The 15,466-nt window shown below is 42.6% G+C and overlaps 1 protein-coding gene across 1 annotated transcript in view; it reads right to left on the bottom strand.

Moving 5' to 3' along the window:
* The window catches only part of TTN (titin), a 275,206-nt gene continuing 259,740 nt past the window's right edge, over nucleotides 1-15,466 (bottom strand). Inside the window, exons 298-311 of the mRNA XM_059395492.1 lie at nucleotides 14,511-14,813; nucleotides 13,808-14,392; nucleotides 13,374-13,679; nucleotides 12,959-13,258; nucleotides 11,703-12,278; nucleotides 11,291-11,596; nucleotides 10,163-10,756; nucleotides 4,376-10,023; nucleotides 4,108-4,264; nucleotides 3,326-3,393; nucleotides 2,540-3,163; nucleotides 2,285-2,438; nucleotides 1,454-1,756; nucleotides 1-1,322 (exon numbers count right to left, since the gene is read on the bottom strand). Coding sequence (XP_059251475.1) covers nucleotides 1,024-1,322; nucleotides 1,454-1,756; nucleotides 2,285-2,438; nucleotides 2,540-3,163; nucleotides 3,326-3,393; nucleotides 4,108-4,264; nucleotides 4,376-10,023; nucleotides 10,163-10,756; nucleotides 11,291-11,596; nucleotides 11,703-12,278; nucleotides 12,959-13,258; nucleotides 13,374-13,679; nucleotides 13,808-14,392; nucleotides 14,511-14,813 — 10,223 coding nt within the window. The 3' untranslated portion in view covers nucleotides 1-1,023. The remainder of the gene's footprint in view (nucleotides 1,323-1,453; nucleotides 1,757-2,284; nucleotides 2,439-2,539; nucleotides 3,164-3,325; nucleotides 3,394-4,107; nucleotides 4,265-4,375; nucleotides 10,024-10,162; nucleotides 10,757-11,290; nucleotides 11,597-11,702; nucleotides 12,279-12,958; nucleotides 13,259-13,373; nucleotides 13,680-13,807; nucleotides 14,393-14,510; nucleotides 14,814-15,466) is intronic.

Below are 15,466 nucleotides of genomic sequence, written 5' to 3' on the forward strand. Positions count from 1 at the left end.
GATAGCTTGCTTTATTTTGTTGTTACTATTTCTCAAGGAGGTCCAACAATTGTAACTAACAATTGAATTTATACCTGCATGAAAGGAACTACATCAAATTGGCATTTTGGGCAGTTAGTAATGGTGTAGTTGTTTTTAATTTAACGACAGCTTTATTTTATTGTTGTTCTTTTTTCTTTTTGCTGTGGCTCATCGCTTAATTGCCCCAGTTTCTCAGGTTTAAATTTAAATTTAGAGCTACCACACGAAGGCGTTGGCTGCACCCCCAGAACCTCCAAGAGTTGACACTGCTCTGGCATAGGAATACTGGAATAGCTTGGTGAAATGAAGGGATGGCCAGGCGATGTTACTTTTCCAAGCTATCCCCGCACTCTCTATGGTCAGAGACAGTGTAGAAGGAGCGAACAGAGTGTTGGCCGTTACACTCTGCTCTGGTAATATTTAAGTCATGACAATTTAGAATGTGACATCATCAGAGAAAATGTAAGACGTTAAAGTGTTGCTTACAGGAGGGTAAATGCAAACATCACCAATGCCTTACATTTCTGATTCAACAGGTATCGGTGCACGTGTCCGGTTACGTGCATGGCATCATCTCTTAGGTGGATAGGACTTCTTCAGTGGGGAATTTCTCAACCCACTGAGGCATGCTTAGACATCAACATTACGTTGAGGCACAAAGATTGATTAAGTGTTGAGCAGGGTATTCGTTCCGTAGGAAACTTTCTCCTACCAACGGTTAGTTTCAAAAGTTACATTGTAAAATGTCATAAAACAAATGGTACAAAACTTTATAACCGTTAATCCGGCTATATACAGTATGTACATGTCACTAGAAAATGTGTAATATTCTTAGGTCAACAATTATGAAAGATTGAAATGTCTGATTTTGAACTTTGACTCATTTAGGTTGACACAAAACTACTTTTTCTTTTGGAATATTTACAGATCAGAAAGATTAGTCCATGTGGATCATTTATGGAAGGTTAAGAATGAGCATGAATATGAGGAGCACAGGTCCTCTTATATGGATCGAATATTTATATTCACAGTGGCAGAGTCAGATCCAAATTCGTTCCCTAAGCTCAGAGTATAAAGTCCACCATCTTGTTTCTGTACGTCCATGATGATCAGAGTCGTCAGGTCATCTGTGTTTTCAATGTGGAATCTCCCGTGTTGTTCTTGGTTTTGAATTTTTCTTCCGCCACGGGACCATGCTATTTCCGGGGTGGGCTCACCAGTAAAAGCACAGGCTACTGTTAAAACTTTCCCCTCATCAATGCTGATGTCAGAGGGGAGAGCTTCAATTTTAGGTGGAATTCCTTTATGGGACAACAACAAAAATGTTTTAGGATCATGAAAACATGATTTGTTTTCTACTAAATTATATGAACTAAAGACTCTACTGTGCTACTAGGCTTATCTGCCTCTACCAGTAATTTATATTGCTCACCTCTTACGCCTGCTTTAAGCATTCTACTAGTTGAGCTTTCCAGTTGTGTCATACTAGATTTTCCCATAAAACTGCTGGAACTCATTTCTACAAAGGACTCTTGCATGGAGGACATGCTTTGGGCAGACATGCTTGCAAATTTCATTTCAGTCATGCTGCTAGCGCTGCTGCTGCTGAAACTGCTGAAGGAGGCCTCCTGCTTAGAGGCAGACATTTGCATTGACTGAGACGAGAAGCTTCCTTGCAAGCTTGTGTCGCCACTTGTCCTCAATACTACCTCTCTGGGAGGTTCTTCAACTAGAGCTGTGGAGCATAGCAGATACACAGTGAACATCAATGACATCTGGTTAATTGGGGACATCGACATTGACTTGCAGAAATGGAAACTTATACACACACGCACACACACACAAAATGTAACCCAAACAATTTGCTGAGAAAGCATAAGCAGATACATACATTTGTCAAGAGCTAGCTCAATGTCTCCAAGAAACAAATCTTTCGATTTCTATCATTACATTACATGCAGGGGCTAGAATAACTAGAAGAAAAATGATTAGCCATATAGAAAATCACAGAGATTTTGTGCATTCTGAAAATAAATATAATAGGGGACTTGTTAGCTTGGCTTCAAAAGTTAGTTTGTTCACGTATCTGTTTAGCTGAAAAGAAAATTTGAGCATTAGGATGAATTCCCATGGGGGGGGGGTCTGTGCTGCTTACACTTGGAATTTAATGAGGCTTCTCAGAGTTGGCTGTGCTCAGAAGACAAAGGGGAAAAAATACATAAAGGCCTTAAGCAAGTGAGGAAAATGGGAAAGATATACTTACGAAGGACTGTTAAGGAAGCAGTAGCTGAACACTGGCCACGGAAATTTTTGGCCTTGACTGTGTACTTCCCACTGTCGCTTATTGACGCATTTCGGATTTCAAGAGAATATACATTTTTGGAGCGACTTACACTGATTTTTGAAGAAACAGAAATCTAAAATGTAAGGAGGGGGGAAGAAGTGTTTCTTTGAGCTCTTAAGGAACAGATGTGGCCTTTTAAATTTTCTTCAATGATATACTCATGATTAAACTTACCGGCAAGTTGTTTTTAAACCATTCGATTTCTGGGGATGGCTCACCACTGATTTCACAAGAAAAGACAACATTTTGTCCTTCATTAATATTTTGAGATCTGGGCTGTGAGATGAAGGCTGGAGCATCAGAGAGTTCTTTGCTCAGGGTCAGATCGTACTGACATTTGATGATCCCTTGGCTGGTTTTGCCAATGCAGGTGAGGATGCCTTCATCTCTGTGACCGACCTGCTTGATGGTTAGGGTCTGATCGCTGCCCGAGACACCGTATCTGTACTCATCGGAGTTAGTGAGCTCTACGCCGTTTAGTACCCATTTGACATCGGTAGCACCAGCAATGTTGGCTTTTAGGATCACCTTCTGACCATCGGTTATGTTCATGTGAGTAGAAAATGCTTTAATCTCTGCATGCGTTCTGATTTCTTCTGATGCCTGTGATGTTTTGGTGATTTCCTCATGGACAATGGATTTTTCCAGAGAGGTTGCTTCTGATTTCTTGACTTTTTCAGATATCTGAACCTTTGAAGATTCCTCCTTGAGGGCTAACTTTTCTTGAGATTTCACCTCTGATTTTTTCATTTCTTCAGAAATTAGGGCTTTTTGGGAAATTTCTTCTTGGACAACTGCCTTCTCTTGAGATTTCACCTCTGCTAATTTCTTTTCTTCAGAAATTAGGGCTTTTTGGGAGATTTCCTCTTGGACAACTGCCTTCTCTTGAGATTTCATCTCTGCTAATTTCTTTTCTTCAGAAATTAGGGCTTTTTGGGAGATTTCCTCTTGGACAACTGCCTTCTTTTGTGACGTAATTTCAGAGGTCTTTTGTGTAGATACTTTCTGTGCCTCAGTGTCTCTTACAGCTAAAAAAGAAAACTCTGTAAGGCAAATGAAATTGGAAAGAGGCCCCACCCTTTTTACTCTTTTGTAGATTCTGCAAGCAAATAAATAAGACTCAAAGAAAGGGATGTTGTCTTTTGTATGCAGTGTAGGTAATATTGAGTTCTTTCTCAGTCCTAGTCTTGGAAAGTTGTCATACGTGACTTTTGAGATCAGTATAATAATTATTTAAATTGAAGACGATTCCTATGACTTGAAAAAAAAGACTTGAAAAGAATAGTTGAGATATTCAGGATACATGTGGATTTAGGAAATTTTGATTAAAAAACTGAATTACATTTTAGAAGATTGAAAGCAACCTAATTTTAATTGGAAAAGTAATATAGCTCTTTTACTAACTGCACTGCTTGGGAAAATTAGCAAGAGTGAAGGTTTATGGAAGCAGTAACATTTTGTATATTGACCTGACTTCATTCCTAAGTGTTCCTGGGAACAGCAGCTGCCTCTTGGAATCTTATATACCACCACATATAATTTGGCACTTACCAAATGCTTTTTATGCTAATATTATGCTTTTAAAAAATACTTATATTTCTCTATTTGTGTACAAATGGTATTCTAGAATTTGGAAAACAGTTTTAATACTTTAATGTGTGTATTTGTGTAAGGGAGAATGTTTGGAAAACCTCCCGCTATCGTTTTCTGCAAAATATTCGTAAAAACAAAAGCCAACCTACCTTTTATAGTTAATTTGCAGCTAGAGGACACAGATCCAGCTGAATTTGTTACTGTGCAAGTATAAAGCCCACTGTCAGATGTATCAGTCTCATGAACTTCTAAGAAGAAAACTCCTTTGTCTTCAGAGAGTTTGTATTTACTTCCTTGTGTAACAGCCTATAGAATGCAAGTGATTTGAGTTTTAAAAAGTTAAGTGTAAACATTTTTTGGGAGGAAGGGGTGAGATTTTTAAGAGATAAAATTGAGAGACATTTAAGAATGGTTTACCTTTCCATCCTTTGTCCAGATGACGGTGGGCCGGGGTTCTCCAGTAGCTTTAACTGCAAACTTAGCCACGCTGTCTGAAGAAGCAGTTGTATCCTGCAGCCCGGTAACGATGGCTGGTTTTGAGGAAATTGGTTCAGGTACTTTGGGTTCAGTTTTCTTGGTTTCTGTTGATTCAGCAGTTTTCTGAGCCGCTTTCTTAGTTTCTGATATCTTGGACACCTGCTCATGGATACTCTTAAAGGCTTGTCCCATAAAGTGGAAGTTCGTTTTAGAAGTTCCACCTTCGCTAGATATCTCACAAATGTATTCTCCACTATCAGATTCTGTGAGGTTATGGATTTTGAGCTCATAGGTACCATCTGCTGAATAATGAAACTGAAAATGCCCATCATCCTTCAGTTTCTTACCATCTTTATACCAGGTCACCTCTTTTGCGCATAATACACTACTTTCGACTGCGCAGGTCAGCTTCACAGTATCTTTAGAAGCTTCTGCTTTCAGAGACTGCGTTATCTTGGGTGGGACAGAGACCGGTAGCTGCTGAACCTTCTCTGTGGGTGTGGGTTTGGTTTCTGTGGGTGAGACAGCTTTTGGGTGAGAAGTGACCAGTTCTGGGGATTTTACTCGTTTTGGAGACTTAGCGGCTTCTGGAGATTTCACTCGAGGCTCGGGAGATTTGACTCTCGGTGGTGAGGTCACAGCCTTTTCAGTAACCCTGGCCTTTTGAACGGTCAGAGTGAACTGAGCTGCTTGCCTCCCTTCACTGTTTTCTACCACCACGCTATAGTTGCCCTCATCGGAAGCCTGAACCGAAGAGATCTCGAAGGTAGATTTGTACTTTGTGGTGGTCACTTGGTGGCGAGCAGAAGAACTTATCACGTGGCCCCCACGCTGCCAGACCACAGTGGGTACCGGCTCACCGTCAGTATCACAAGAAAACCTCGCAGACTCGCCTTCATACACGGTGATGGACCTTGGCTTCGTCAGAATTCTTGCTCCCACCAAAGTCGTCTTGATCTTCCTGTGTGTGGTTTTTTCTTCCAGCAACTTTTGTTCCATGGCTGCGCTTCTCATTTCCGCGGATGCATGGTGTTCATACGCTGAGAGACTTTCCCTTGTCTCGGTCATCTGCGACTTCATCTCCCTGACTGAGGAAGACGCTTCCATCTCAGATGTTTTCTTGAATGACGAGACCGCGTATTCCTCTGTTCTTGTCAGCTCAGGGAAAACAGACGCGGGGACTTGTTCGTCTCTGCGCTGGGAAGCGTAGGTGGTGTAATCCCCGCCTGTTACATCCAAGGTCGCGTAGTCGGAGGCCTCACCTTTGTAGTTGGTGCACACGGCGCGGTATGTTCCGCTGTCCTCAGCTTGACAGTCCAGAATTTCTAGGGTCAATACCCCACTCATGTTGGTGTAATGAATCTTACTGCTTTCCTGGAGTTCGACACCATTGTGGTACCATTTAACCTCAGCGGTTGGCTTAGACTGAACATTTAAGATAAAACGGGTATTTTGGCCACATGGTACCCTGTGGGAGCGCATTCTCAGTGTGATTCGGGGGGCATGGTCCAGCGTAAAAGGCTGCTGACTCAGAACTTCATACATCCTTTCTGATGTCTTCTGAGTCTTTAAAGCAGCTTTCATGGACTCATACCTGGAAAAGATATCAAATCTTGCAGACCTCTCAAATCTCGAGAGTGATCTCTCACTAGACACGGGGCTGGGGGAACGTGGGCGAGTTCTCTCTGGAGTAGGGGATCTTCTTTCTGTGTCATCTTCATATTCCTCCTCTGGTGCTCGATGTGGCCGGATGAGCTCAGACACTGGCCTCATTAACTCGATATAGGTTGGAGACAGGGAACGCCGCCGCCTCAGTAGTCTAGACACTGAGGAGGAGGAGGCCTCTCTATGAGCATGTTTTAAGGAAGCCTCTCTCTGAGCGTGTTTTGAGATTTCATATTCTTCTTCGATTTCTGTTATTTCTGTCACTTCTCTCTGTCGCCTTGATTTCTTTCTAGACTTTTCCTCCTTCGACATATGGTCAAGCTCACTTCTGTATTCCGAGAGGCGCTGGGTGGTGGTAACTGGGCGGAGCAACTCTTCATCCTCTTTCTCAGCCATGATCCTCTGCCGTTGTTTCGGCTGCCTGTAGGAGGCCCGGGCGTGCCGTTCCCGCAGTTCTGCATAACTTGTGCTAGTCTCAGCCCTTGTGGGGATGTGATAGGTTGAATACCTGAAGTCTTTTCTGGTTTCCTCCACCTTGACGTGAGCTTGTGGTGAAGTGTAACGCAGACTAGAAAGCTCAAAACGTGGAGGGCTTCGACTTGGCGGTGAAGCTGAGAAACCCAATTCAAGCTCTTCTTCAAGACGCAGCCTCTCTTCCTCTGTTCTTTTCATTGCCAAGTAGTCATCGATGGGAAGGAGTAATTCTTCATCTGATATGTCGCCAAGAGAACGTCTTCTAGGTCTGTAATAAAAGTCATAATCAGGAGAAGGTGTGCGGCGGCGGGCTGGTCTCACCATTTCAAGATCATCTTGGGAGAGTTTGGGAATACGCCATTTAGGTCTGTATTGATCTGTAATGCGTGGAAGAGGCATCACATAGAACTGTTCCCATCTTGAAAGGCGGATGCGCTTGGGTCTTTTCTGTACAACTCTGTCAATTTTCCCAGGCATTTCAAATTGATCACGGATCTTTTTGTACCATTTCATGTCGGACATAGGCACAAATTGCTTAATGCGTTGGTCTTCTTCTATGGTAGTCTGTTTGTACTTGCGTGGTTCTGGTACCTCATAAGGCATACGGAGTTTCCTCTCTTCCTTCTTTTCTTCCGTCTCAAGTCGAAATTCCCCTTTTACAGTCTTGGTGCTTACAGCTGGTTTGTAAAGGATGGCAGCTTCTCTCAGAGCCTCTTGGGCTACCTGTGTCAGTGGCACCGTTTCAGTTCCAGAAAGAATTTCAGCCATTCTTAGCGTTTTGTCAATTTGCTTTTGGACGTGTCGTTCACGTTCCTCCTTAGTCTTGAATTCTTGCTTGACATACCTTAAGCGTTCCACTTGGAGGTGAGCCTGGCAGCTGGTGGATCCAGCTGTGTTCGTGGCTGTGACCCTATAGTAACCCGTGTCTTCGGGCAAAGTGTCCCTGATGTGCAAGGCATAATAATCCAGGCCTTCGTGGATAATTTCAATGTTAGGCCCAAGGGACAGTGGCTGGCCATCTTTCTCCCATTTTAATGTTGGTGGGGGGATGCCAGACACTCTGATCTCAAAGCAGACACTTTGGCCTTCTTGGCATTCTGCATTTGCCAGCAGCCGTTTGAACATGGGTCTTAAGGTTGTATCTGTTGGCGGTGGGTGTGGGGTTACAGTCAGTTTTGCTTTACAGCTGTCCTCGCCGTATTTGTTCCTTGCCACAACCATATATTCAGCATCATCATCTGTAGTCACACTGCTGATCGTTAACTGGTAAAGACCCTTGTCAGACTCAAAAGTGTACTTCGCATCATCATCACCTGGTTTGATCTTCTGCCCTGATTTATACCATGTTACACGAGGCTCTGGGTGGATAGTTATAGTCACTCCAAATCGGACATTTTCACCCACATAAGCGGTCTTGTTATAGAGAGGCAGGGTAAATTCTGGTGGCCTTTCCAGGAGTCTCATCGTGTCAGTTCTGCGCTTAATTTTCTTCATGGTTCTACGGCAGTAATAGTCGTAAGTTTCTCTCACACCCTTAACAAATAGTTCTGTATAAGAACTATCTTCACCGTAGTCATTGACTACTTTGCATCTATAGGTGCCATCATCAAATTTGGTAATGTCTTTGATGTACATGGTGGCTACTCCATCTTCATAGGTGATTTCATATTTCTCACTGTTCTCCAGCTGTCTGACTCCAAAGTACCAGGTAACTTGGGTAGACTGATCATAATTTTCAATTTTGCATACATATTTGGCACATCCTCCTTCTTCGCCAACTGCATGCATTATCTGTCCAGAAACTGGGCCAATTTCAATGGATGCTACTTTAACTTTAGCAATACTCACTCCCTTCTGAGATCTAATGGCACCACCACAAGAGATTCGTGCCGCTGACACAACCATGTTGAGGTCTTTCTTGATGAGAGTGTGGTAGTAACGCCGATGTTTTAGTGTTCTGATAACTTTAGTACTGACCCTTTCTATCTTCTGCTTTAGCCATGGATGCTGGAGTGCCTCGGATGCCGTCATGCGAGATTTTCTCTCTTTCACTAACAGTCGGTCAACAAAATCCATGGCTTCAAGGCTAATCTCTTTGAATGCTTCTTCCTCAAAAGTATATTCAGCGTTCATGATGTTCTCAATTATCTGTTGGTTAGTTTCAGCCAGGAATGGATTGGTACCACTTAACAGCACATACACCAGTGTTCCAAGTGACCACATGTCTGTGGCCGTACTGACAACGTCATGCTGGTGGACTTCAGGTGCATAGTATTCAGGGGCAGTGAACAGAAGCCTAAAGTTGTCCCCTGGCTTCAGCTGACGGGCTTGACCAAATTCTATGATTTTAATGGTGGAGCTCCTTCTTGTTTGGTAAATGATATTTTCTGGTCTAATGTCAAAGTGTCCAATATTATGACTATGTAAGAACTCAAGTGCTTCACAGACCTGGCGAACGTAACTTACAATTTCTCTTTCATTAAGCTCAAAAGCACTTGTGTTAATGCGCTCAAATATGTCGAGTCCTGATATGAACTCAAAGATCATAACTAATTCTTCCATGCTCTCAAATGATTCATGGAGGTATAAGATGTTTCTGTGCCTGGCGATATTTAGAATGGAAATTTCCTTCTTTACCAAAACCTGATCAGTCCCCTTGACTTTAACAAATTTGGCCATGTAAGTCTTCTTTGAGGATGTTTCAACACAACGGTGGACAATTCCAAACTGACCACGCCCAAGATCCTCAGCAATCATATATTTCTCATACAGTTCCTTAGTTGAGGAGTGAGATGCTTTAGTCATGGAAACTTCCCTGGTTTCATCTACCTCTTCATCGTAATTCATGGCTCTGGTCTTATCTTCTTTGGTTATGGTTGGTTCTGAAGGCTCAGAAGGCTTGCTCAGGCCAAATTTATTTTCAGCTATTACACGGAACTGGTAGCTTGTTTTTCCAAATAAGTTGATCACGGTATAACGTGTTTCTCGGGCCTGTCCTACACGGAGCCATCTTTCTGCAGTAGTTGCACACTTTTCAACAATGTAGTTGGTGATTTTGCTACCACCATCAGACGCTGGCTCAGTCCATGTTAAGTTGACAGAATCTCGTGAGACGTCACTAACTTTGACTCCTCTGGGTGGGTCAGGAACATCCGCCACATCCAGTTCAACGGTCTTCTGATCAATTCCAAATCTGTTTTTAGCACAGACCACATAGAATCCAGCATCTTTTCTCTCTACTCCACTGGGGAAAACAAGTGATGTGAAAGATCTTGTGACAATAACTTGGTAGTGGCCATTATTGTCGATGAGATCTTGTCCTTTCTGCCAGGTGATCACAGGGTCTGGTTTGCCACTGAAAGGGATCTTGATGCTGACCACTTCCCCTCGGAGAGCATGAACTGCTCCCATGCCTTCAAGAGTTTTAGGCAAGTGTATCTTAGCTGGGACTATAGCAGAATAAAAGAAGAAAGAATGCAATTTAGCAATACTCAACACTATTTAAGTGCAACAACTCCCCCACCCCCACTCCTAATTCACAGTATGTCATCTAGCACCAGACTGGCTTTATAGATTTGAGGTCTTTACCTTCTACTTCTAAGGAGGCGGTGCCAGACACAGATCCCCCTTGGTTGGTAGCTCTGACTTGGTAAACTGTGGCATCATCATCTGTGACACTTGCAATGATGAGCTGGTGGTAGCCACCCTTAAACTCTTGAATCCTGTACTTCAATCCATCTGCAATGATTTCTTTGCCTTGTCTGTACCATTTCACAATAGGTTTCGGATGACCAGTCACTTTGCAGACCAAAGTAGCATTGCTCTGATATCTGACATTCAGATTTCTCAGTTCCTCTTTAAAGTGTGGTGCCTGAATTGGGACATCAGATTTGGGAATGGCAGGTTCTGATATTTCACTCCATTCACTCTCCCCACCTAGATTTTCACATTTCACACGGAACTCATATTCAAGACCTTCAATAAGGTTTTGCACTGAAAAGACGGTTTCTCGAATTTCTTCTGTTGTCACAGCAATCCATTTATTCTGCTTCTTCTCACGTTTCTCAAGGTAGTAATTTCTAATCTTTGCACCTCCATCACTGGCAGGTGGCTTCCAAGCCACAACACAAGAATCTTTTGTGAGAGCAGTGATAGTTGGTTTGCCAGGAGCACTTGGCTTTTCTGTTTCAAAGAAACAAGAGAGATTTGAGTCATGAGGTGAAACAGGCAGCTTTATGAAAAGCTTAGTTTTTAAAAATTTAATTTAATTTTTTAAAGGATTTTATTTATTCATGTTACAGACAGAGATCACAAGTAGGCAGAGAGACAGGCAGAGAGAGAGGGGGAAGCAGGCTTTCCACAGGGCAGAGAGCCTGATGCGGGGCTCAGTCCCAGGATCCTGACCTGAGCTGAAAGCCGAGGCTTTAACCCACTGAGCCACCCAAGCACCCCCAAAGCTAGAACAGCTATTCCAGAAAAAGGAAATGGGTCATTTTATGCTAAGAAACTTACCAAAACACAAAGTTCATTTTTTAAAGAAGAACTAGGGTTTATATTTGCCCTTGTAGATGTGCAAAAGTTCAGTTTAAGTGAGATAAAAGGCACTTGTATTTTATCTAAATCTTGGCTATTTCCTTTCAAATGTTATTTCTATTAGTAAGAGTTTTGCGTAAGGATGGAATTTTGCCGTAGGAAGATTGTAGAGATTGTACTCACCAAAAGGACTCTTAATGATCACAACTGAGGCAACCTCTAGAGGCTCACTGATGCCGAAAGTGTTTTGGGCTGAAACCCGGAAGTAATAGCCAGCATTTTCTGTGAGGTTTACAATTCTGCAGGTTGTCACCGAGATGGCTGAAGACACCAATTGCCATTCAGCTCCTTCCTTGGCCTCACATTTCTCCACCACATAGTTGGTGATCCAGGAGCCTCCATCATCTGCGGGTGGTTTCCAGCTGATCACTGCGGAGTTCTTCAACAGAGCTTCTATCACAATTGGTCCTGTGGGTTTGTCTGGTTTATCTGTTGAGAGAAAATACAATTATAGTGGTTTTTTGTAGTAGGTCACCTGAGATCTTTTTTTTTTTCTTGAAAATTAAAAAAAACACTAAAAACTAAAATAAAATACCTTGTATTTCCACATCAAGGATGGCATCAACTGTTCCAAAAATATTGCTGAGCTGAACTTTGTATTTCCCAGCATGAGTCTTATGTTGGACATTCTTTATGACAAGATGAGTATAGTGCTCAGTGTTTTCAATAGTAATGTTTTCTGAGTTTTGCAGAAGTTTCTGGCCATGGAACCAAGTGATGGAAGGTACTGGACGACCAATGTACATAACATGAAGTCGAAGTGTCGAACCCACAGCACCATAATATTTCTCTTTCAGTGGGTAACCAGGATGGAACTGTGGTGTTGCTTGCAGGAGAAGCTTACTACTGGTTTCTACTTCCCCAACCTCATTAGTAGCTAGGCAGGTATAAACACCTTCATCTTCTTGTTCCTCTGTCATTACGGTTAGTGTATGTGTGCGTCCATCTGAAGACATTTTGTACTTCCGGCTTTGTACCAGCTCCTTTCCAAATCGGTACCATTTAATGTCAGGAAGAGGCCTTCCAACAATCTGGCATGACAGCTGAGCAGCTTCACCCAACTTGGTGGTAACATCCTCCATTTCTTTGCGTACTCCTGGAGCCTCTCCGGCTGAAGGATATGAAAGATAATATTAATGCATTATTATTACTACTAAATCTATAATCCTCTGCCCTTGTATAGCAGGAATGAATTTACCCTATTGACTAACACTCTCTTAGATACCATGATTTACACACGAGTACCTAGAAATTTAATAGCGCTTTTCCTGGGGTCTTATGGGGATTCAGTGAGCACATCATCACATTATTACGTAAGTGACATTCCTCTTTACAGTTGGGAGACAATCGCTTCTCGGCCTTTTGGCCAAGATCAAGTGTACAGTCAGAAATTATAAGGGGTCTGGGGAAATTTATGAATTCTCTCTATTAATCTATAGAAAGAATCTTTGCCTTACTTAGGTTTACTGAAATGGGGTACATTTGTTGACCCTTCAAGTCTTATTAGGAAGCATAAAGAAATCCCAAACCATTGCATCTGAAGAGAAATTGCTCTAAGAATGTGCTCAGGTCACTGCACCTAACATCTACTGAGGTTACATGCTTGGAATGACTTCTGTAGAACATGGCAGCTATTTCCTGTTATGTATATGCCAAAGTGAGTTCACTCTTCCCAAACACTTGCTCTCCTCCAATAAGGTTTTCTGTACATCTACTTAATATCAAGGAAGAATGAGCCTTAATACGTTGCTTAGTTTGTAGGTCAAAAGCAGAGAACTAGTGGCTACTTACATGTTAGCTTAGTCTTTACAGACATAGCAGTTCTTCGAGGTCTGCTAAGCCCGGTCTCATTCTCAGCAAAAACCCTGAATTCATATTCAGTGGCTTCCAGCAACCCCCCTATTGTGAACTGCCTGTCCTTGATGCGCTCCTTATTGCTCTTCTTCCAGGCACTGTCTCCAGACTGCCTGTATTCAACCCAGTATCCAAGGATGTCTTTGCCACCATCACATTCTGGTTTCTCCCACTGTAGAGTGACACTATCTTTGGATATTGAAAGAATCTCAAGTTCTCCAGGTTGGCTTGGCTTATCTGAAATATTTTCAAACAATCGAAAAGGGAATCAGTTTTACTGCTGACATAAAAGCGAAAGACCCAAGATGGCTTGCCTCTTTGATTTGAACCCCTTTAGAGACTCTCTCCTTACCAAAGGGATCTTTGCAAACGACTGGTTCAGAAGCAGGGCTGGTCTCGCTCAGGCCAACCTCATTCTGTGCGATGATGCGGAACTGATACTCTGCGTCAGGAACAAGCCCAGTGACTGTGTACATTGTGGTCGTTATCTGAGTCTTGTTGTGCCTGACCCACTTGTCCGTTGATGTCTCCTTGCGTTCAATGTAGTAGCCTGTGACTCGAGAACCACCGTCGTCTTTGGGCCGGGACCAAGACAGGCTGACAGAACTCTTGGTCACATCGAGTACTTCTGGAGGATTGCTTGGAGGCTCCGGAGGATCTATGGATATGAAGTAGAAAACATGGGTTGAGAGTACAGTCCCATATCTTGTAAGCTGATGGCTTTCATCTCAAAATGAAAGAGTACTGGAAGAATTTTTACAGTGTCGTGGTTGGAAGAGTACTTACTCAGTGGTGTTTTTGGTATGACTGGTTCTTCAGATTTCAAGGGTTTGCTTATGCCAAACTGGTTTTCAGCTGAAACACGGAAATGGTATTCCACATTCTCTTTGAGGCCCTTTACCACCAGAGATGTACCTCGGACTCTGGAATCAATCGTATACCAGGCAGCTTTAGACACTTCTCGTCTCTCGAGAATATAGCCTAAGATGTCAGCACCACCATCATCGGCAGGGGGTCTCCAGCTGACCCTTACAGAGCGAGCTTGTATGTCGTCATATTCAAGTGGCCCTTCAGGAGGGTTGGGATTTCCTATCACCCTGACTTTGATGTAGACAGTCTTCTTGCCACACTTGTTTTCCAGAACCAGGTCATAAGTGCCAGAATCATCCCTGTCTGCTTCTTTGATTACAAGCTCAGTGTGTGTTTCAGAGGTTGCAATCATGGCACGTTTACTAACATCTTGTCCTTCCTTGGTCCATTTACATATTGGGAATGGTTTTCCTTTGATTGGTATGGTAAGTCTGATGACTCCACCTTGTCTCACAAAGATACCTTCTTGGTATCTTTCATCAAGTTCATAATCAGGATATTCTAGGAAAAAAGATCCAGTTACAATTAGCATTTCTTAGGCAGTGGGGTGGGATGGTAAGAAATAAATCTTAAGAAATAAATCAATTATTCACAGAAAGTAAGTGATCATATTTCTTACCAAGCATTTCAGTGACTTTGACTGTTCCTGGTACTTCAGCAGGCTCCCCAGGTCCACCAGCGTTACAAGCTAGGACACGGAATCTGTATTCAGCGCCCTGAGGTAGATGTGTTAGGGTATACTCCCGAATCTTGGTTGGGGTGGTGTTACATTTGGTCCATTCGTGTTGATCTACTTTTTGCATTTCAATCAAGTAACCTGTGACTTTAGATCCTCCTTCATCTTCTGGAACACTCCAGGCCAGGGAGACTGATGTCCTTGTTGTATCAGTAACTCTTGGGTTTTGCGGCTTCCCTGGAGGAGCTGGGGTTAAGAATAAGACAATTAGGGCGCCTGGGTGGCTCAGTGGGTTAAGCCGCTGCCTTCAGCTCAGGTCATGATCTCAGGGTCCTGGGATCTAGTCCCACATCGGGCTCTCTGCTTAGCAGGGAGCCTGCTTCCTCCTCTCTCTCTCTCTCTCTGCCTGCCTCTGTGCCTACTTGTGATCTCTCTCTGTCAAATAAATAAATTAAAAAAAAAGAATAAGACAATTAGATATTGTTAAAGTTGCTGCCAAGCTGAAAACCAACTGTGCCACCTAACATGCAATGAATTGTGTAAACATTAGAATACAGTTTTTTGTTAAAATTTTATTCATTTTATCAGTTAATAATACTTAAAGCTCTTGCTTTTTCCTCAGTCTTAAATGTGCTTTATTTATGATCACTACTGCCACCCTACATTTATCATCAGCTCTCAAAGTGCTTTTAGAAGTAGTAACTTATTCAAAGAACTAAGCACTGATATAGAGCATGTATTATAAGTCCCATTTTAAAGAATTGGGAATAGATTCAAGAGGGTAATACAAAAAGTTACTTGCCCAAGCTGCTAGGGGCTGGAGTGGGGAGGGGATCCACAACTGAACTTTCTGAGCTGATGGAAGAATGAACTCACTCTCTCTCTCTCTCTCTCTCTCT

Source organism: Mustela nigripes, chromosome 3 (assembly GCF_022355385.1).
Source record: "Mustela nigripes isolate SB6536 chromosome 3, MUSNIG.SB6536, whole genome shotgun sequence".
Classification (NCBI taxonomy): Eukaryota; Metazoa; Chordata; class Mammalia; order Carnivora; family Mustelidae; genus Mustela; species Mustela nigripes.